Raw genomic sequence first — 23,334 nt, 5'->3', positions numbered from 1 at the left:
CGTGTGGTTCCTTTCGAGGCGTCTTCCCTCCCGGGTATTTACTTGCAATTGCTTGATCTTTTGGGGTCTTCTATGCAGACTAATAACGCTTACGAATGTTGAAAAAAAAGAGAGTAAAATGTAAAATACTAGAAATGTTACGGTGGCTTTATGGGTATTTGAACTGAATCAAGATAATCTGGTGATGTGGATTTTATTACAACAGAGGCTTCTGGTAACACGAACATAGTATACACTCAGTAAACAAAACATTAAGCACACCTCTTTCCATAACAGACTGACCAGGTGAAAGTTATGATCCCGTATTGATTTCACTTGTTAAATCCACTTCAATCACGGTAGATGAATGGGAGGAGACAAGGTTTAATAATCCTTCTTTAACCTGAGACATGGATTGTGTACGCGTGCCATTCTGTGGGTGAATGAGCAAGGCAAAAACATGAGTGACTTTGAACAGGATATGCTAGTAGGTGCCAGGCGCAACAGTTTGTGTCAAGAACGCCAACGCTGATGGGTTTTTCAGGATCAACAGTTTCCAGTGTGTATCAAGAATGGTCCACCACCCAAAGGACATCCAACCAACTTGACACAACTGTGGGAAACATTGGAGTCAGCATCCCTGCCAGAATCACATGCAGTTTTCCCATTGCCAATCAGTCACATTTTCAGGTAAAGTCCAGTTCACATGCACATTCCCAAGAGGTTACAGAGAACAAAATATATTTTAACAAAATCATGGATCAAAAGGCATTCAGGAGCAAACAGAAACAATTGTTTAATTACTTGCATCAATAATAAACACTTAAGAATGATTTATTATTCAGTATGAAATGATAAATGAATTACCCAAGATCACAATGATACCAACAGTTTTTAATAATCCCCAGCAGATTAGTAACACGGAATTTGAGGGAAAGCTTAGCTCGGAACAGACTGCTTCCACAGTTTATCCATTAGCATCTAAATTGCACAGTTGTAACAATTAACTACCCAAATATCTTAATTACATTATGATCTTGAAAAACTAAACATCAGCAGCGTACATTCAATATGCCGACCTTCCATATGAAAATCACCAACTTTTAAAACACACAAAACTGATTTTATGCTTATTATTCAAAAGGAAGAATAGTCCCAAGTCCTACAGTTAAAATAGAAACAGTTCAAATATGTACATCTATGCCTACTGTAGTCCCTTCATAATAGCAGGACAGATGTGCATTTAGTCTTCCACAGGATTCCTAATTCTAAACTGGTCTAAGTATTGCCTCCAGCTTCAAGACGTTCTTCAGGTTGATTAATAAAGATTACATGCATGAATAGCAACAGTATAATTGTAAGACAGAATGAGCACTTTGGAGAGTTGTCTGTGACACAAATAAGGTGAACAAATAGGTTTAAGAAGCCATGAGAAGTCCTTGGCATAAGCGCTGCGTTGGTTGGCACAGCTGTGTTCGAAGTGTGGGCGTCCATACAAGAGTCCAACAATACGAGAGAATGTGCCAAAGAAACCGTCCTGTCAAATTCATTGACACAGTTTGGAGCAATAGTTCAGGTTTTTTTCTTTATCAAGCAACAGCTGTCCCAAATCAAAGGGAAACATATTCCTTTTTAGGTAAAAGACAAGTCAAATTAAAGTCATTGATCATTTCAAGCAACATGCCATGCCTGCAAGTCTAGGTGACCGGGTCAGCAGAGTCATCCAAGACAGCGAGGTTCTGGCCCAAACTGTCTCTTCCAGACCACTTCTGTCTATTCTTGCGGCTGACAGTTCATTCAAATTAGTAAACAAAATAAAAGTATTCATAATCTGTCATGAAAAAAACAAAATGTACACTGTATAGCACTCTTGTACATTATATAATTGTAATCGCTAAGGAATTCTAATACCAAATAACTTATAAAACAAATAGTTGCAAGTCAACGGCTGCACAGAATGAGATCATGAACTGTTTTATAGATTCAATGATACATGGTTTTAGGTCAAACTGATTCATGGAATAATAATCTGTAATCGTGTCTTCAGAATAGTCCATCGCCATAAGAGATGCACCTAAAACGACTTCATGATTTCAACCAGTCCTAAGAATGACATCTGTAGCACCATTGAAACAATGCAGAGGAATAAACGCTTTTGTTAGAATGTTCTATCCCAGATCCAAGAGCAAGTTGACAAGGTTTACAGAATGTCGATGGCTTGACGTCTCTTCCCATAGTCCACCGCCCGGTCTCCCTGCATGTCTCGATCTTCATCATCTGAAAGGAGATTGACGACAGAACAAATCAGGGAGTAGTCATCTCTCATCCCTAAATTACATTTGCTAGATGGGGTTTCCTTTTTAAATCTAAAAGATTATCATTAGGAATGCTGCATAGAAGAACATACTGTACGTATTAGTCTGGTCCCATATTGGCCATAGAATTCCTAACGCTACTTTGTTATCACAGTAGCCTATTAAATCAATGGCATTTTCAATAGCAGGGACAACAATAGCTGTTATAAAATGTCAAGATCAAGTGGTTAAGTGATTAAGGAATAAGGACCTACATGGAAATCTGTTCCATTAAAAGGGTAACACACAAAACAGTTCACAACCTAACCCGTCGTGGAGAAATGAATGACAGCCGTACAATAATGATAAGACAAGAACGCACATGCATTTAAAACGTCAAGTGCTACCCAAACACAGCATCTATCAATCTACTGCAGGTGTACACAGATGACCAGTGGGCACAAACAGGTGGTGGAGCACAGATAGTGGGGAAGCGCACAGCTGGATGAGGCATGCAGACATTGGAGTGGAGTCAAAGAACCATAAGTCACTGAGGGTGAGAAGTGCCCCCCCCCACCACATGTAGAGGTAGGGTTTTATTGTGGTATACAATGATGGGAGGCTTGCCCTCCAGTCTAAATGACCCACTGAACAGTCCTCAGGCTTAGACCCTGAGGGGCGGTTGGTTATGGATGTTCCTGAGACAGGAATGGTGGGTAACTCAGGGTGCTGTGAGCTCTGGCCGAGCTGGTGGTACTCAGTCTAATGCAGGGACAGCAGGAGTGGAGGAGGGAGAAAATGGTGATACAGCTGGACTTGAAGACCCCTGGCCTGGCTCACCTTGGACGTCTTCCTCCCCACCATCACCATCCTCTTCCTCATTGTAGGCCAGCTCGGCCTGCTTGTCCGCCTCGTACTCACCCACGTTCCCATCGTCCCCATTGTAGTCCGCCAGCTTAGAGCCGTGCTGCGGATCTACAGGGGACTCGTTCTCATCAAAGAAACGGCCTGTAGAGGCAGAGAAGGGCCCCATCAGGAAGGGAGGGAAGCAAAGAGATTGTGACAGAGTCACAAGAGAAAGGTTGGAGAGAGGATGAAAGTGAGGATGATGAAACTAAGAAACGGAGGGGATCAGATGGACTGAAGGAGGTAGTGATGGGTTGGACTGTAAAGGTATGGGAGGGAGGCATAGTGTATTCATTGACCTGGCCAAGGCTTTCGACTGTCCATCACCACATCCTCATCGGCAGACTCAACAGCCTTGGTTTCTCAAATGATTGCCTCGACTGGTTCACAAACTACTTCTCTGACAGAATTCAGTGTGTCAAATCTGAGGGCCTGTTGTCCGGGCCTCTGGCAGTTTATGGGGGTGCCACAGGGTTCAATTCTTGGGCCGACTCTTCTCTGTATATATCAATGATGTCGCTCTTGCTGCTGCTGAGTCTCTGATCCACCTCTACGCAGACGACAATTTTGTATACTTCTGGCCCTTCTTTGGACACTTAACAACCCTCCAGACGAGCTTCAATGCCATACAATTCTCCTTCCGTGGCCTACAACTGCTCTTAAATACAAGTAAAACTAAAACGCATGCTCTTCAACCGATCGCTGCCTGCACCTGCCCGCCCGTCCAGCATCACTACTCTGGACGGTTCTGACTTAGAATATGTGGACAACTACCTAGGTGTCTGGTTAGACTGTAAACTCTCCTTCCAGACTCACATCAAACATCTCCAATCCAAAGTTAAATCTAGAATTGGCTTCCTATTTCGCAACAAAGCATCTTTCACTCATGCTGCCAAACATACCCTCGTAAAACTGACCATCTTACCGATCCTCGACTTTGGCGATGTCATTTACAAAATAGCCTCCAACACCCTACTCAACAAATTGGATGCAGTCTATCACAGTGCCATCCGTTTTGTCACCAAAGCCCCATATACTACCCACCACTGCGACCTGTATGCTCTCGTTGGCTGGCCCTCGCGTCATACTCGTCGCCAAACCCACTGGCTCCAGGTCATCTACAAGACCCTGCTAGGTAAAGTCCCGCCTTATCGCTGCTCACCATAGCAGCACCCACCTGTAGCACGCGCTCCAGCAGGTATATCTCACTGGTCACCCCCAAAGCCAATTCCTCCTTTGGCCGCCTCTTCTTCCAGTTCTCTGCTGCCAATGACTGGAACGAACTACAAACATCTCTGAAACTGGAAACACTCACCTCCCTCACTAGCTTTAAGCACCAGCTGTCAGAGCAGCTCACAGATCACTGCACCTGTATATTGCCCAAACAACTACCTCTTCCCCTACTGTATTTATTTATCTCCTTTGCACCCCAGTATTTCTACTTTGCACACTCATCTGTCAAATCTACCATTCCAGTGTTTTAATTGCTATATTGTATTTACTTCGCCACCATGGCCTATTTATTGCCTTTACCTCCCTTATCTCACCTCATTTGCTCACTTTGTATATAGACTTATTTTCCTACTGTATTATTGACTGCATGTTTGTTTTACTCCATGTGTAACTCTGTTATGTGTCGAACTGCTTTGCTTTATCTTGGCCAGGTCGCAGTTGTAAATGAGAACTTGTTCTCAACTTGCCTACCTGGTTAAATAAAGGTGAAATAAAATAAATAAAAATATGTTTAAGGGGATTTTTGGGGGACAAAAGAGTCATTGGCAATGAAGTGATGTGTAAAGAAACTTGGTGGAAAACATGACGAGTGTGTGTATGTGTGGTGCAGAGTGTGAAGATGAAGCAAGGAGAGGGGTAGCTGGCAGGGCAGCTGGTTGGGGTATTGTTTGGAGAGTAGGCAGCGAAGGGAGGGAGGGAGGAGAGCTGAAGCCAGGCAGGCAGCAGGAAGGAACACCCTGAGACCCTTGAAGTCAGGCGGCCTCTCCCACTGTGTGCACTCTTGACATCTGGCCATCTCTCTCTTTCAGTCTGTGGCGACAGCACCTCTAATATGTATGACTTTATGAGCAGTGTTGAAGGTTTGTTAAAACCCTGATAGCTAGGGAAGGCAACCACTTATAGTAGACATAACGCAGCCTTGAGAAAGAAACTCTAGATAGGGCTCGGACTGTAGAGCGCGTTCAAAAATAGCTTCCGTAATTGTAAAGGTTATGTTGTAACCTTGACACACCTGCAAGTGAGAGAAGCTTTTCTTACTGGGACACTGCTGCTAAAGGTAAAGACACAACCACAGTCTCCATGTGTCACATCTCCTGTGTACTGAGAGGTACTCAGTCTCCCCCGCCCATCCCCACAAGCCTTTGGAGGCACTCACTCTGTCGGTGACGCAGGGGCTCAGCAGGCTTGGGGTCTCTGGCATGCCGAGGTTCTATAGGGTTGGGCACCTGGGCGGGGTTAGGAGGCAGAGGCAGTCCTGCCCCTTTCCTCTGTACACCATCTGCTTTCATCACATTGGCAGGAGCTTAAAGGAGACAGCGAAACAGCGGTAGCATCAATAATGACTGTTTTTCCCCTGTTAGAAATATTTCACCTGAAATGTGGTTATCCCTTTTGGGCTTTTCATTTGTAATGTACAATAGGAGAGAGGTTTAGGGTGCACTCTCTCCTGTAGTATGGAACATGCTCCTTCAGAGAGCTAGCCTACAGTCTGAAGGAGCATGTTTCAATCTCCGGGAGAAAAGGATGAATCACCTTTAAAAAGACAGGCTGTCAAACAGAGAGCAGAGCACTGCGCCAATGATACGTTTCCCTCCATTTTCTACACAAACAATCCATGAAAAAAAATCTGAAAACAGGAAGCCAGCATGGCTCACGTTTTATAGCAGCTAGTGTGGAGTTGGAGAGGCCAAGAGCAGCAGGGCCTCTGCTGTACAGCCATTAAGAGCCCAGTCAGAGCAGTATTTCTCCTGCCTCATCCGGTGTGAATTTAAATATATATTTATTCTCTCTCCCCCTAACCTCCCCTACCTGGCCTGATGACTCCTTGCTGTCCCCAGTCCACCTGGTCATGCTGCTGCTCCAGTTTCAAGTTTCAACTGTTCTGCCTGCGGCTATGGAACCCTGACCTGTTCACCGGACGTGCTACCTTGTCCCGGACCTGCTGTTTTAGACCCCCTCTCTCTACCACACCTGAAGTCTCTAACTCTGAATGATCGGCTATGAAAAGCCAACTGACATTTACACCTGAGGTGCTGAGCTGTTGCACCCTCTACAACCACTGTGATTATTATTATCTGACCCTGCTGGTAATCTATGAACGTTTGAACATCTTGGCCATGTTCTGTTATAATCTCCACCCGGTATAGCCAGAAGAGGACTGGCTGCCCCTCAGAGCCTGGTTCCTGTAGGTTTCGGCCTGTCTATTGAGTTTTTCCTAGCCACCGTGCTTCTACATCTGCATTGCTTGCTGTTTGGGGTTTTAGGCTGGGTTTCTGTACAGCACTTTGTGAAATCGGCTGATGTAAAAAGGGCTTTATAAATACATTTGATTGATTGAGTACCCAGGCCATGGCCTCAGGTCTCAAACTTAATGACAGACGCACAATAACAAGTCACCACTAAAGCATTACTGCTCTAAATAAGTGGCTTTTTCCCTGGGCAGCAAAACTAATCAAGTGAACTGAAAATGCAAATATGGAGTGTGAGTTGACATACCTCTAAGCTGTCTGTGCTGCTCTCCGAACTCATCTGCCTGGATGGCTGCCTTGTTGTCCTCATCAAAGAGGATGGGTCTGTCTGCCACCGCCTGGGGGGGCTGCTGCTGGAGGGCCCCCGCTCGTCCCTCCATCCCCAGGACCTTGTCCTGGATCACAGGCCGGTCCAGAGAGAGGTCTCGACCAGCCCCCACCTCTCTTAACCCAGTATCAGGTATCTCTACGTGGTTCTGGGTGATGGCTGGCTTCTTCAGGGCTGGAGAGAATGAGAGGGGAGGAGGACAGTTCCAGTTGAAATTTGACACTAATCTTACAGCCAGAATCATTATCAAAAGTAGAATAACCAGAGAGAATAAATACTCACCAAATTGCACGTCATCTATTTTTCCCACTTCACTGTCCTCAATACCAGGCATGCCAGCATCACTGCCAGGCTTGCCCAAACCTTCTATCCCAGGAGGGAGAGAGAGAATGGATGGGGTGGAGGGAGAGAGGGTGGGTTAGCTCTGAAACATTACAGAGGCAGAACGTGGCAATATGAGCTGGTTGTAATGTTACCTTTGAGGTCAGTGTCTCGGTGTGTGGCCACAGTTGGGTGCTCTCCTGCTGTCTCCACCTCAGTCCCTCCTTCTGCAGCTCCGACCTTCCTGCTATCCAGCACACTCTGCAGAGGGAGGGAGGGAGGGACAGAGAAAGAGACGGAGGAGAGAGATGAATATAATCACCTTCACTATTGCTGGGTAAGTAAAAAAGTCACAATGACTAAGTGCAGAGCTGCTGACATCCAGGACAAAGGATAATCCACAGAGTGTATGATCTATGAACACCAGCAGGGGGTGGTAAGACAACTTACATTACAGGGGAAGGAAAGGCAGGGACATCATGACTAGGTGCTCTGACAGAGGGCCTCACCTTTCTCAGCTTCACCGCCTCCTCCTCCAGGGTCTTTTTAGCTTCTTCATGCTCGTCCATTAGTTGTGTGATTTGACGCCCACACTGCAAACTATCACACACAATTGGTTAGACAAAAAAAAATAAAAAATTCAGAGAAAAGCAACAAAGCTCTTCAGAATTCACACCAATGGCTATATTGGTGCGATAGTCATCATAACCTGAACTTTGCTGTGATTGAGAGCCTAGAGCAAAAACATGAAAGATGTGTTGAGAGTTCATTCTCTCTACCTCTCATACTCCAGCTTCCTCTCCACGTTGGTGCTGTTCTTCTTCACCTCCCTCAGCTGGATCTCCTGCCTCATAAACTCCTGTTTCAGCTCCTTCAGCTGCTCTACACCCCCCCAAATAACACACAATATAACCTTAGAGTTCATATTCTATGAACGAATGCAATTTCAACCATGTAGTGATATTAGGCTACGGCTTTAGTGTTGAACAATCGTTCAATAAAGAAACTAGGATTGACAACATTGCAAATCTGTATGCATTAGAGTTCACTTGGCACACGGGGGACTTGAGATAAGATGTTTTAACAGCATTAAGCAAGCTGCTGTTACTGCTCCAAGCTCTATGGTAATACAAGCCCATACTGCTTTCTGCTAGCCTAGCCACAAGACTCCAACAGAAATGTGCCCTCTGCTGGCCAGTGTCTGCTCTTACCTTTCAGCCTCACAATCTCTGACATCTGTGCTGTGACATCACCCTGCACCTTCATCTGGAAAGGAGAGAAAAGAACATCAGTCTGAGGAAAGGTCACCAGAACCCTTTATGTTCATTGTTACGTTCCTCAGTTTCTGTGTTGTGGGTTTGTAAGTGTGTGCATTTCAGGAAATGGCTTCCTGAAGCAGCTGATTGGTTGGCCCCATCGCTGATTGGAGCGCTGACCCCCTCCCTTTCGTCAGGGGATACAGCCATCTCGTCAATAACCAACTCCTTCTCCAACTTGATAAAAAACAGTGTTCCTTTGTCAGAGAAAATAGCTTATTTTTATGTCCTGTGTTGGTTGTTGTGGTGTGCAGTGAAAGTTGTGTTGATATTATTTTGTAGCCGCTCCTTCAGAGGTATGTGTATGCCAATAGGGCTTAGGGTTTTTGGTTATATAAGTTTTTCACTGAAAGTATTCTGTTTCATTTGTTCCCAGGGGGGGGAAGGGTAAGGCACCTTGGGAGTGTTTAGGTGAGAGGCCTGCGGGCATACATAACCCGTCGTATTTAATCTATGCACACTAGGTAAGACCTGGGCGGACCACCGGCTGTATTTTGGTTAGCGCGCCAGGTGGTGCTTAAGGTTAGGCGGGAAGGCAGATAAGGAAGGAGAGGGACTGACTTTTACTCTCTTTGGTTCCGTCCAACCCCTTTTCCCCACATTACCGTGTTAAGGAATAATAAATTCCCTGTATATGGTATTTCTGCCTCTGTCATCCTTCCCCGCACCTACGATGACGTACTATTTTCACTCCACGGGGAGTTGAGATGTAGCAGGGTGTTGCATTCACTCCAAGAGGCGTACATAACACTCCTAATGCCAAATACAACCGGTTTAACAGGACATCTAAAGCGTTACATGGCTGAACCTGCCTGACTGGAAAGATATCATTTTTATACTATGTTCAGATGTAATACCATTTCAAATGTCAGCTTGGCAACAGATATCTAGCTGCGTAAAGGTTCTGAGTGAAAAGTCTGCTTGCAAAAGACTCCATCTAATTCATTGCGTCTGACCAGCCCGAGTGACTGGAGGACCATCTGCAGCCACATATTGAGTCAGATTAGATGGATGAGAGATCCTTGGGGACAGCCAGGCTGAGGCAGTCAGAACAGACCACAGTGCAGCAGCCTTCATTAGATCTCCTCTCCCCTTCATAATGAAGCCTGATAGAGATCTAAGCTGAATACATCTATGGCTCACTGTAATAGAAATATTTAAGATGAATAAGTTCACATTTGGAGTGATTAACAATGTTTAGCATATTTATACATTCTTTCTGTAATAGACTATTTGCAGTGCCCCCCCCCCCTCCTTTACGCTGCTGCTACTCTTATCTATGCATAGTCACTTTAACTACCTACATTGACATATTACCTCAACTAACCGGTACCCCCTGTATATAGTCTCGCTATTGTTATTTTACTGCTGCTCTTTAACGACTTGTATTTTTGAAACTGCATTGTTGGTTAGGTGCTGGTAAGTAAGCATTTCACTGTTGTGTTCAGCACATGTGACTAATACAATTTGATTTGAAATGGTTTCTAGTGTTCTGTTGATGCCACTAAACTGGATGATGTATACTATGGATTAAACTCATATCTGTTGATAGCGATTGATGTGATTGTATTCTGTGAAACACTGATTCTGTAGCAGCTGACCAAGTCCATGCCTTTTGTTTTGACTTCCTAATAGCCTCTCGGGTTTACAGAACCGTTGGCTGCTGTTTAGGATAAGGGCCGTCTCAGAGAAGCCCAGTTAGACATTGTCTCTGCTTCTGTGTTCGAGGTGTCTCCCTGTTGCAACTTATAATAAACTGGATTAATTTTCGATTGATTTTCTGTGACTGCTCTTCTGTGCATCAGGAAATTCATAATACACCCCCAGACCGCTTAGAGTGAAACCACCTTAGAACAATGTGCTATTGGCCCATTACGACACACTGACTGTCTAAGGGGTTATTCAATTTATTTTCATACATGTACAAAGACAATTCAATCTCAAGTGTTATTGTTGCCTCAACCAGAGGAGAGCAGCTGTGGCTTTGAGGTAGATTTAGGGAACAGCGGGAGGGGTGCAGGCGTTTGATCTCAGGAGACTGAAGGGAGGAGGTGAATGTGAAATGCAGCTGGGAGAGAAACCGAGGAGGGCCATCCCTGGGGCACTATTTGTGCATGCTTATAGGGACAGAGAACATTAAGTGTTTCCTTGTCTGGCATCTGTATTCTGCACATTTGTGTCCATATGCGCACGTTTGACGATTAGCCTATGTGGCCACACACCTGAGCTGTAGTAAGGTGTATTTATGTATACAGTTACCTTTGTATTGAACATAGTAAAAATAAAAAATAAGTGACGAGGGTGTGGCAACATTATGCTACACCAAATAAGATGAGGTATTTGCTACACCAAATAAGATGAGGTATTTGCTACACCAAATAACATGAGGTATTTGCTACACCAAATAACATGAGGTATTTGCTACACCAAATAACATGAGGTATTTGCTACACCAAATAACATGAGGTATTTGCTACACCAAATAACATGAGGTATTTGCTACACCAAATAACATGAGGTATTTGCTACACCAAATAACATGAGGTATTTGCTACACCAAATAACATGAGGTATTTGCTACACCAAATAAGATGAGGTATTTGCGTTCTGTGCTCAACATAAAAACATGCTGTATCTGGATTGATTACAAAGGCATTGTGAGCTTAATTTATGCATACATCCTGTGTTCAGTTTCATGTCTAATTGTGCAATGGTTATATTTCAAAAGGAGACGAAATCCTAATTTGTCCAGTTTGCTTTCCTTTGTCTCGTCTTTCCCCTCCCCCTACCTTGACCACAATAAAAGGACGGCTCAGCACCCAGTGTTGCCCAGTGACATGAAGAGGGAGCCATCATAGCAGCGCTCCTCATTAATATGTACTAGTCACAGAGGGAGCTGTTATCCTCTCCTCTACCATGCAAAGCAAATGCATTCACTATATAGAACAATAATACTTGTTAGATGTGGCACATCACACATTTGCAATAACCATCTTCTTGAATATACCAAAGCATATCTAATTGAAAGCACTCAAGCTGTCCAAAATCCAGCACAGGCCATATAGGTCCAGTCAGGTCAGTGGCTGAGAGGCCGCAGACGAAGTGAGAATCTGTCGTCAGACGAGAGAGAGTTCTGTCCTCCTGAGCCCGACTGATCCAGACAGGCCCCTCACTGCCCTCCACCCAATTACGCCATCTCCCTTATCTGGGGTTTGACGAAGTCTCTACGGCCCAGCCAAACATATAACCACTCAGAATGAGCAAAACTGTCACCAGTGTAAGGACAGGAGATTTCAGCTGCTAAAAACACAGGCAAACGACCATCAAACCTAGGAGCTTCACAGACCTACTGTATTCTACACCCTCGATGCATGAAATTAACATCAAAAGACAAACATCAAACCCAGCCCGGAGAAACCAAATCGATTTGAGCATGGTGCAGACACCAAGGGGATGCCTGGCTGGGACTACCCTTCCCAGGTGGCAAGTAACCACGTGTCAAAAGAGATGCCTACTTTGTTTGCCTGCCCCCTGGCCCATATGTGCAATCCAATACTAGTCTCTCCCAAAGCAGATTCTCTCTGATAGCTCCATTGGCCCAGTCACGAAACATTTCATAGCTGTGTGGCATAGGGGCTGAAGGAAGCGTTATTTATTGGCTAAGGAGGGAATAGTATCCAGTCGGGCACCTCTATATGACTGTCCCAGAGACAAACTCCTCCACCACAAATAAGATTCACGGTCTATCAGTTGTCACTAGCCACCAATCAAATCACAGGGGTGGATTCTCCAGGGAGATCCAAGAGCTTGAATCAAATCCACACAAAGAGGGGCTCAGAACTTTAATGAGGCAGAACGCACAGAAGAGGAGTGTCAGTAATTACAGCATCAATGTCAGCCATTGTGGAGATAAAAGCTTCATGCTGTCACCTTCCCTGAAGAGAGAGACACTGAGTGGTTCACAGTCTCTCCACCAAAGCTGCTGTGTGGAAAATAACAGTGCTCTTTCTAGGCACCCACAAAGCACACTGCAGATGTGGAGACGGAGACGGAAACATTAAAGCAAAACACCTCAGATATTTACATTGTGTTGCTTCTCTATCCTTCAGCAGTACTAACATGAAAGGAGAATTGGCATAACTATGTTATGCTAATACAGCTTGATTACTACTACCACCGTAACTCAAATCCCATTCCTGATATGGTGTGTGACTGACAGTTGCTAACACACTCTGTCCTTGGTAGTGGAGTTGACAGAGGAGTGGAACACCTGCAGAGGAAGAACAGAGTAGAACAGGATGCTGGTTAGGGTTGGGCGATACTACGATATCATGATGTCAATCGATCGATGATGCCATGACAGACAATTTAGCCTAGATAGTTTATTAGTTTATTAGTCACACGCACAGGGTCGCAGATGTAACCGCAGGGTAAAGTGAAATTCTTACGCTCTGAGCTATGAATGAGACAATATTTGCCTATTTCAATAAATATGTTAGTGTCTTCAGAAAGTATTCACACCCCTTGATTCATTCATCTTGTTGTGTTATAGCCTAATTTTTAAATGGATTATATTTTCGATTTTGTGTCACTGGCCTACACACAGTGGTTTTATGTTGACTTTTTTTTATTAATTAAAAATGAAAAGCTGAAATGTCGAGTCAATAAGAGTTCAACCCCTTTCTTATGGCAAGCCTAAATAAATTCAGGAGTAAAAATGTGCTCAACAAAAGTCACATAACTTGCATGGACACTTGTGTGGAATAGTGTTTAATATGATTTTGAAATAACTACCTCATCTCTGTACCCCACACATAAAATTATTTGTAAGGTCCATCAATTGAGTAGTGCATTTCAAACAAGGGCACCCATTGGTAGATGGGTGAAAATATCCCTTTGAGCATGGTGAAGTGATTAATTACACTTTGGATGGTGTATCAATACACTCAGTGACTACAAAGATAGACGTCCTTCCTAACTCAGTTGCCGGAGAGGAAGGAAACCACTGAGATTTCACCATGAGGCCAATGGTGACTTTAAAACAGTTAGAGTTTAATGGCTGTGATAAGAGAAAACTGAGGATGGATCAACAACATTGTAGTTACTCCACAATATTAACCTAAATGACAGAGTGAAAAGAAGGAACAGTAGGGCACTAAAGTAAAATTGCTAAAAAAATTGGCTATTTGTTTTTACTTTATGTAAGGAATGCAAAGTGTTATGTTTGGGGCAAATCCAACAACATCACTGAGTACCACTTCATATTTTCAAGCATGGTGGTGGCTGTATCATGTTATGGGTATGTTTGTCATCGGCAAAGACTGGGGAGTTTAAGGATCAAAAGAAACTGAATAGACTTGAAAATGGCTGTCTAGCAATGATCAACAACCAACTTGACAGAGCTTGAAGAATAAATTGTGCAAATATACTACAATCCAGGTGTGCAAAGCTCTAAGACGTACCCAGAAAGACTATAGTTGTAATCACTGCCAAAGGTGATCCTAACATGCATTGACTCAGGGGGTTGAATACTTATCTAATCAAGATAAGTATTCATTAATGTTTGAATTTTTCTTCCACTATGACAGAGTATTTTGTGTAGATCGTTGACAAAAAAAAGGCAATTAAATGCATTTTAATCCCACTTTATAACAAAATGTGGAAAAAGTCAAGGGGTGTGAATACTTTCTGAAGGCACTGTATGGGCTAAAGCACCCCATTGTGGCATCATGACTTCACATTTACTGTAAACATAACTTGACACAAATCAGCTACTTTGTCTAATTTATTGGTAAAGTGGTCAAAATGTTATAGGGTATAACAGCTTTGTCTACTTCTCTGCTACTCAAATCTAAACAGAAATATCTTGTAGAGATTAAACAATACAGACGTTTTAGTATCCGCATCAACAACTTTTTGTATCATTTTTTAAACTGCGGTTTTGACCACTTTCCAAACTGACAAAAAGTTAAGAGGTATGAAATATTCCTCTACTTCTCTGCTATTCAAATCTGGAAATAAGAACAGAAATTAGAGGTCGACCGATTATGATTTTTCAACTCCGATACCGATTTGTGGCGGACCAAAGACAAGCTGATACCGATTAATATCCCGATTTTTTATATATGTAATAATGACAACTACAACAATACTGAATGAATCCATTTTAACTTAATATAATAGATAAATAAAATCTATTTAGTCTCAAATAAATAATGAAACGTTTAAATAATGCAAAAACAGTGTTGGAGAAGGAAGTAAAAGTGCAATATGTGCCATGTAAAAAAGCTAACGTTTAAGTTCCTTGCTCAGAACATATGAAAGCTGGTGGTTCAATATTCCCAGTTAAGAAGTTTTAGGTTTGAGTTATTATGACGCGTCAACTATTTCTCTATACCATTTGAATTTCATATACCTTTGACTATTGGATGTTCTTATAGGCACTTTAGTATTGCCAGCCTAATCTCAGGAGCTGATAGGCTTGAAGTCAAACAGCGCTGTGCTTCAAGAATTGCTAAGAGCTGCTCGCAAACGCAGTAAAGTGCTATTTGAATGAATGCTTACGAGCCTGCTGCTGCTGACCACCGCTCAGACTGCTCTATCAAATCATAGACTTAATTATAATAAACACACAGAAATACGAGCCTTTGGTCATTAATATGGTCAAATCCGGAAACTATCATTTCAAAAACAAAACATTTATTCTTTCAGTAAAATACGGAACCATTCCGTATTTTGTCGAACGGGTGGCATCCCTAAGTCTAAATATTGCTCTTACATTGCACAACCTTCAATGTTATGTCATAATTATGTAAAATTCTGGCAAATTAATTACGGTCTTTGTTAGGAAGAAACACAGTTCGCAACGAGCCAGGCGGCCCAAACTGTTGCATATACCCCGACTCTGCTTGCACTGAACGCAAGAGAAGTGACAATTTCCCCAGTTAATATTGCCTGCTGACATGCATTTATTATAACTAAATATGCAGGTTTAAAAATATATACTTCTGTGTATTGATTTTAAGAAAGGAATTAATGTTTATGATTAGGTAAATTTCTGCAACGAAGGTGCTTTTTCACAAATGCGCTTTTGTTAAATCACCACCCACTTGGCAAAGTTGAAGTAGGCTGTGATTCGATGAATAATTAACAGATGCCGCATTGATTATATGCAATGCAGGACAAGCTAGTTAACCTAGTAATATCGTCAACCATGTGAAGTTAACAAGTGATTATGTGAAGTTTGTTTTTTTATAAGATAAGTTTAACGCTAGCTAGCATCTTACCTTGGCTCATTGCAGCCACAAGGTCCTTTTGACGCTGCACTCGCATAACAGGTGGTCAGCCTGGATGGATTGCAATGTAATCGGCATCCAAAAAGGCCGATTAACAATTATGAAAACTTGAAATCGGCACTAATTCAAATCGGCCATGCCGATTAGTCGGTCGACCTCTAACAGAAATATCCACTACCAATCAAGAGGTACAGACGTTTTAGTAACAAACTAATTTAGCCAACTTTTTACTGTTGAATTAACTGCCATGAAATTATAACAATGGGGGAGCACAGTAAGCATGAGAAAATGAATGTTTGTCAATATGCATGCTACCGTGCTCCACACTCAAGTGCATTCTCTCAGATGTTCTCTTGAGTACGTTCTTGTGAGGACAAGTGTGGAGAACGCATAAAACATTACATTTGAGAAGCACTCGCTGCACCTCCACCCAGCCAAGACAATGGCAACAATAGAAACAAATAGAAGCTAGCTAGCAATTCTTCGTGGCTATCTGGCTAGCTAACAGTAGTAGCTAGCCAGTTAGTAAGTCAATAGGGCTATGGGCTTGCAATCTACACACACTACAGTGGGTATTGTAGGCAGGTAAACATACCAAAATTAACACAGCATGTATTTATTAACGTATCAAGATTACTATTTGTATTTGTCAGGCAACATATAAGATGTGAATAAGCAACATTTAATTCCTAAGTCAGTGTATTTTCTCTCGCTTCAGCTCAAATAATGACCGCCATTAATTTCAAGAAATGTTGCATCATTTATTACGTGGTTGCGTCACATTTCTGTGCATACTTTCCGTTGACGCTTGTCGATGCATGCTTGAAAATATCTACAGAGTACGCATTCGAGAAGTGCTCTGTTTCGAATACATTGATTTGGACTCGTACTCCGACCCTCCCGTGCTCCAGTTTGCGGGCTCGGAGCACGGTGGTATGCGTTTTGAGAAACACCCAATGAGCAAATGTGACTTTTGACAAATCAGCTACCTTGACCACTTTTCCCAACAACACATCATAGATAAAAAGTTAAAGGGTATGACACCTTGGTCTACTTCTCCGATATTCAAATCTGAAATCAAAACAGCAATAACTACAACCAATCACAAAATAAGACAGTATAGTGTAGAGAACCATTGTACCATCTAAACTGCTGTGAAATACATTTTCCATAACCAAAAATATTGTATTTTCAGCTGGTGTACAAAACCGAAAGTAAAAGACACAAAATAACTCAACTTAACTGGAACCATAGAAATAGTGCACATAGAACCAATCTACCACTTCTTAAAAAATCTATAACTCATTTCTATGTGAATTTGGTCAGGGTCGCCAAAAAGTTACATACTGCAGCTTTACATTTATTTTAAACTTCAACAATGCCTCCTTGTTTTCTGTACTCTATTACAGTTTGCATATACACTGTGGTATTGTAGTAAGACAGTGGATAAAAGTGTAGTAGGCTAGTCAGTGTAGTTATTTGTGATGAAATATGGGATCTAACTGCCCCACAATCCAAAGTAATAAGGTTGATAGTGTAGTCTATCAAAGCAAGACCAATTATTTTACAAAATTTAACTTTGAATATATATTTAACTGCTTGCCTTAAGTAAAACATTTTAAACTTCTTCCACTACCACAAAAACACTTAGAGTTAAAGCAAGTCCCACCAATTTGTCTTCATGTAAAATTACCATCTAGTTTATTTTTCCATTATTTTATGGGGGAAATAAAGCCATTATTAATCAATTCTGAAGACTGTAGACTGCTTCTATCCAGCCCATGATCTATGTTTATAACCTAGCACACTATGGTAAGACAGCCTGTTCCTCATCAGACAGTCACTGCTCCATCATGTGTTCGCCACACACAGACACACAAACAAACCTGTTCTGCTCCACCAGAAAGGAATATTAGAAAACATTTGCCATTGCCTGCACTTAGCCTCTGTCCAGGCTTTTAACATTATATTTCCTCATGATTCATCCAGCTGCATTCAATTTCACGACAGAGGCCAACAGTCGTTTTTTTTTTTTAATGGGGGGCGCAATAGGGGCTTGTTTTATGGGTACATAATCACAATAGGACTAAGGATGACATCGCCCAAACCCCAACACTGGTAACATCAGAAAATGAGATCCTGATACGGGACAAAGAGTAGATTTAACGCCGGGAAAAATCTGGGATTGGCCTTACACTACGACATTCCTCATGTTGAACAGAAGATTTGCACTGTTGGACCCCATTATCATTCAGGAAATAAGCTGTAATTAAAATATACAATCCGGTTTGGGCATGGCTAGCCCACACAATCCGAAGAGCAAACATCCGTGTGGGTACGGCAGAATGCTAATGAAAGGTAGGCCCTCCCCCTCAGCTGTTCCACACCTATGCAATCTGGTGAGGCACGTAACCATACATTGAGGCTGTTGGGACAAGGGGGGGGGGGGGGGGCAGACTGACTATAGTATGGGTAAAAAGAGGCTGGTCCCTAGCACTGGGCACACAGATGGGCCCTTGCAGAGAGGACCCAGCTGGGACTCATAACCCCCATGTCTGCAGGGAGGGAGACTACCTCACGTAAAATGACTAATATAAGTGCACAAATACACACCAATAAACAATGTGCAAACTGCAATGCCAGGTTAGCAGGCACTATTGTGATAGGGGGAAAAATTAGTTAAGCTGTTACATGATATGGCTTTTGAAATCACCTTTGAGATTCAAAGGATCTGCTGGGTATCACAGCTGAAGTAGATAAACTAAAATATTGTTTATGAGTTTAACCTACATTTAAAATGACATCAAGACTCATTCCATGAATTAGGAAGTAAATTTAAAAAAAAGGTGTCACTTAGGTACACGTCAGTACAACCTCGACAATGCACTGGGACAACCCACTTTCAACTGCTCAGTCTTTACCCATGTTGGTAGGTGTCACTAGGTTGACATTGGTTTTGCCCTCCACTGTAATATACCAATAGGATGCAGGTGCAAGGCTGCTTTCCACCTGTCAAACCTATGGCACAGTTAGTTAATAAGCCTGAGATCTGCAGGAACTATGAAGCATAGGTACTACGGATGGATGAAGTGATCTAGTATCGAGTCCTACCCACCTTTTCATCCGTACACTTTTTGATGAGAGCTTCGCGAGCTTGCAGCTTGACCTCCAGCATGCTGTTATCTCCGTCCTTCTGATCGATATGTTTCCTGTGCGTGTCTACCTGCACCATCAGCTCCGAGTTGCGCTTCTCCAGTCGACTGCGCGCCGCGTCGGTCCGCTTCACCTGTGTCTGCACCTCCGCCAACTCGTCCAATAGGCGCCCTTGCTTGTTGGAAACAGTCCAGTAGTTGAAAGACAGTATGGCAATGATCACCATCAGCGCGATCAGGATGAAGGAAGGGAGACGGCCTCCTCTTCGGTTTGCGCCAAAGCCAACCATTTCAGAACGTATTCGATAATTGATCTAGAAAACTAAAAAAGCCTATTCTTCCACTGGTTAACAAATTGGGTAGCTGACATGCCGTTCAATTACGGCAAAAATACAGCCACTGAAAAAGTCTATAAAGAAGGCATTTGTATCAAACCCCAAACGAGTTTCTTGCATTAGTTAGCTTCAGGGGATGTGGGGAATAGTTATTCACTCGTCATCCCTCTTCCGCACAGTTGTCGCCTGTCTTGTTTGCATTCATCCAACGACGCTGTCAGTGGATGAAATGCATCTGCAGCGACGTGGCCTAAATGCAACAGCAAACGTGGACAAACACTAGCCAAGCACGCAAGTGACAAATTATTTAGCTATCTAACGAGTCCAGTGTCAAATTGTCTGAGCGATTCTGGTGGGCCCTGAATCGTTTCAAGATAGATAGAAAAAGTGTATTTATCCACCAAATCGTAAACCCACAGTAGTTGGCTAACGCGTTAGCAACCTGACTGCGCTAACACAGATGTACCAAACTGGTTTGGCTAGTTGCTTGTAACTGAAAGTGCAAGTCAGACACACTGCAAAGCAACTATCGTCATCCTAATGATACATCTTGATTATGGATCTTAATTATGTATATAGAAAATACTGTACTCAAACGTTAATCTAGCTAACCTTTCTAGCGATATCCAATGCAATTCAACGTAGTTGCTACCCGTTAACTGCTAATCCTAGGAGCTAATACGCAAGATAACGTATTGGTACCCTATATTGCTTCCTTTGTAGCTAGCTACTAGACTCATTGAAATAAGGTTACACGTGGTAAACGCTTATTTTACCGATAGATAACAATTTCCATTACTAGCTGGCTAGTTTGCTGTCAGATTCCTAATCCGACCAGTTTTGTTTTACCCCTGTCCCCTAAAGATAGACTCGAGGCTGGGGACTGTCTTGTCTGTTGATATGGTTACTTTAGCTACTTCCACCTTGGCTTGGCTGGCATGTCCTCCGTTGTTGGTGCCTCTTGACTCGTGGATGTGAAACGCAAGCGACGTTAAATACAGCGATTAGCTATATCGTTATAAAGGTTAGACAGTTAACGTTACATGAACAAATGACTAGCTAATGTAGACACACAATACAGGCTAGTTCGTCAAACCACCAATTTCAGATTTATGAAGTGTAGCCAAGGCGTGCAAGGTGCGTGGTTAGGTTAAAGTGACAGTGCAATTATCCAATCATGACATACGTCTTGCAATAAAGAACACATTCTATTGGGTAGTTCTTGCAAAGTTGGAAGCACATTGGATGAGAAAAAAATGACATGGACGGGGTTTTACAGATCATGAGGGGGTGTTGGATTCTGATTTCTAGCGCGCTGAAGTTCCGTGTTCGTAGGCAATGTAGAACACAGTGGACAGAAATATGATATGATTCAGGATCATCAAGTCAAATGTATCAAAACTGCTGGTGTCTGACTCGGGTGGAAACGTGTGTGTGTGAAGGGCCGGTTCCATGCATAAGCGAAATAAGTGGTCACTTAAGGGGCCCCAACCAATTATATATATATATATATGATATTCGACGGCTGTCAGCCAATCTGCATTCAGGCCTCGAACCGCCCAGTTTATAATAACTAATTTAGCACATGGTGATTTCACCATGGAAGGCCAAAACTCTATCACACCAAATATGGCTGACATTGTAACATTTTTTTTTACATTTTGGTCATTTAGCAGACGCTCTTATCCAGAGCAACTTACAGTAGTGAATACATACATTTCATTTTTTAGTACTGGCCCCCCGTGGGAATCAAACCCACAACCCTGGCATTGCACACACCATGCTGGCATTGCAAATAACATGCTCTACCAACTGAGCCACAGGAGATCTATATTGTTGGTGGTCTTTTCAAACTGCTCTTACACTAAAATGGCATTATCATGTTCACAATTTCACAGTATATTCCAACCTCATAATATGGAATCATATAAAACACAGGACAATCACCTTTAAATCTGCAACGTTTTCTCTACGCCTTATGGAAAAATGTGTGGAATTGCAGTAAATGAACTTTAAAACAATTTTTTTTCCCTCCACCGTCAAGAGGGGGGCCACTAAAATGTTTTGCCGAGAGGTGGGGGCACCCCAAACAAGTCTCGCTTTGGGCCCCCTAAAGGCTAGAGCCATCCCTGTGTGTGTGTGTGTGTGTGTGTGTGTGTGTGTGTGTGTGTGTGTGTGTGTGTGTGTGTGTGTGTGTGTGTGTGTGTGTGTGTGTGTGTGTGTGTGTGTGTGTGTGTGTAATTTCTCATTGTATCGACAACCTCAAAGAATGAGAACCAATCAAGAATCAGAACAGACATTACACTGAAGGTGTCAGGGTGGCAATTGACAGAAAATAAGCAAGTTGATAGATTTAAATGGTGTTCAGCTTTTTTCTTAACTCTCAAGGAGATTTAGTTTATACTCCTACAAATGTTATATTTATATTTATATCTAGAATCTAGTTAAATCTAGAATTGGCTTCCTATTTCACAACAAAGCATCCTTCACTCATGCTGCCAAACATACCCTCGTAAAACTGACCATACTACCGATTCTCGACTTCGGCGATGTCATTTACAAAATAGCCTCCAATACCCTACTCAATAAACTGGATGCAGTCTATCACAGTGCCATCCGTTTTGTCACCAAAGCCCCATATACTACCCACCACTGCGACCTGTACGCTCTCGTTGGCTGGCCCTTGTTTCATACTCGTTGCCAAACCCACTGGCTCCAGGTCATCTACAAGACCCTGCTAGGTAAAATCCCGCCTTATCTCCGCTCACTGGTCATCATAGCAGCACCCACATGTAGCACGCGCTCCAGCAGGTATATCTCTCTGGTCACCGCCAAAGCCAATTCCTCCTTTGGCCGTCTCTCCTTCCAGTTCTCTGCTGCCAATGACTGGAACGAACTACAAAAATCTCAGAAACTGGAAACGCTTATCTCCCTCACTAGCTTTAAGCACCAGCTGTCAGAGCAGCTCACAGATCACTGCACCTGTACATAGCCCATCTATAATTTAGCCCAAACAACTACCTCTTCCCCTACTGTATTTATTTATTTATTTTGCTCCTTTGCACCCCATTATTTCTATTTCTACTTTGCACTTTCTTCCACTGCAAATCTACCATTCCAGTGTTTTACTTGCTATATTGTATTTACTTTGCCACCATGGCCTTTTTTGCCTTTACCTCCCTTATCTCACCTCATTTGCTCACATTGTATATAGACTTATTTTTCTACTGTATTATTGACTGTATGTTTGTTTTACTCCATGTGTAACTCTGTGTTGTTGTATGTGTCGAACTGCTTTGCTTTATCTTGGCCAGGTCGCAATTGTAAATGAGAACTTGTTCTCAACTTGCCTACCTGGTTAAATAAAGGTGAAATAAAAAATAAAAAATAAAAATATTGAGTGCTATTGATGTGTGGAAATGGTACAGAATGCACCAATGCTGTTTGGAACACAACAACCAATGTCATACCTGAGGGGTATACTACAAAGCAGGATCAATGAGTTAGCCAGCTAACTTTGATTAACAATCAGAAATAACTACGCCTACCAATTTTCTGGTTCATTAAAACTTCTCTAGGATAGGGGGCAGTATTTTGACATCCGGATGAAAGGTGTGCCCAAATTAATCTGCCTGCTTCTCGGGCCCAGAAGGTAGGAAATGCATATTATTAGTAGATTTGGATAGAAAACACTCTGAAGTTTCTAAAACTGTTTGAATAGCAGGCAAAAACCTGAAAAAAAATCCAACCAGGAAGTGACTTGTAGTTTTTCTATCTAATCTAATTTTCTATTCAAACTACAGTGTCTGTGGGGTCATTTTGTACTTCCTAAGGCTTCCATTGGCTGTCAACAGCCTTTAGAAACTTGTTTCATCCGTCTACTGTTACTGGGCAGAGAATAAGAGCTCAGTCAATCAGTGGACTGC

General features: G+C 42.5%; 1 protein-coding gene across 5 annotated transcripts; it reads right to left on the bottom strand.

Moving 5' to 3' along the window:
* Positions 1-179: 179 nt before the first annotated feature.
* Positions 180-20,561, bottom strand: LOC115203000 (protein CASC4). Of its 5 annotated transcripts, none has more exons than XM_029767243.1 (10): positions 19,037-20,561; positions 8,522-8,576; positions 8,090-8,192; positions 7,820-7,910; positions 7,466-7,571; positions 7,272-7,355; positions 6,909-7,163; positions 5,569-5,715; positions 3,114-3,281; positions 180-2,256 (listed from the first exon to the last, which is right to left on the bottom strand). In XM_029767243.1, exons 1-10 carry the CDS (start codon positions 19,361-19,363, stop codon positions 2,180-2,182), a joined length of 1,413 nt encoding a protein of 470 aa, XP_029623103.1. In that variant the 5' UTR covers positions 19,364-20,561; the 3' UTR covers positions 180-2,179. The 5 variants fall into 5 exon arrangements, with proteins under 5 accessions (XP_029623103.1, XP_029623105.1, XP_029623104.1 ...); XM_029767245.1 differs by having other exon boundaries at positions 3,195-3,281; XM_029767244.1 differs by having other exon boundaries at positions 7,272-7,352.
* Between the last annotated feature and the right edge of the window lie 2,773 nt (positions 20,562-23,334).

This window comes from Salmo trutta, chromosome 12 (genome assembly GCF_901001165.1).
Source record: "Salmo trutta chromosome 12, fSalTru1.1, whole genome shotgun sequence".
NCBI lineage: Eukaryota > Metazoa > Chordata > Actinopteri > Salmoniformes > Salmonidae > Salmo > Salmo trutta.
This window is presented reverse-complemented; position numbering and strand designations above follow the sequence as displayed.

Coding starts and splice junctions, on each gene's coding strand:
- LOC115203000 (XM_029767243.1), bottom strand. CDS start 19,363: ATGGTTGGCTTTGGCGCAAACCGAAGAGGAGGCCGTCTCCCTTCCTTC. Junction 5,716..6,908: donor GCAGCACAGACAGCTTAGAG/GTATGTCAACTC, acceptor GTCTCCTTTAAG/CTCCTGCCAATGTGATGAAA. Junction 2,257..3,113: donor TGGGGAGGAAGACGTCCAAG/GTGAGCCAGGCC, acceptor ATCTCCTTTCAG/ATGATGAAGATCGAGACATG.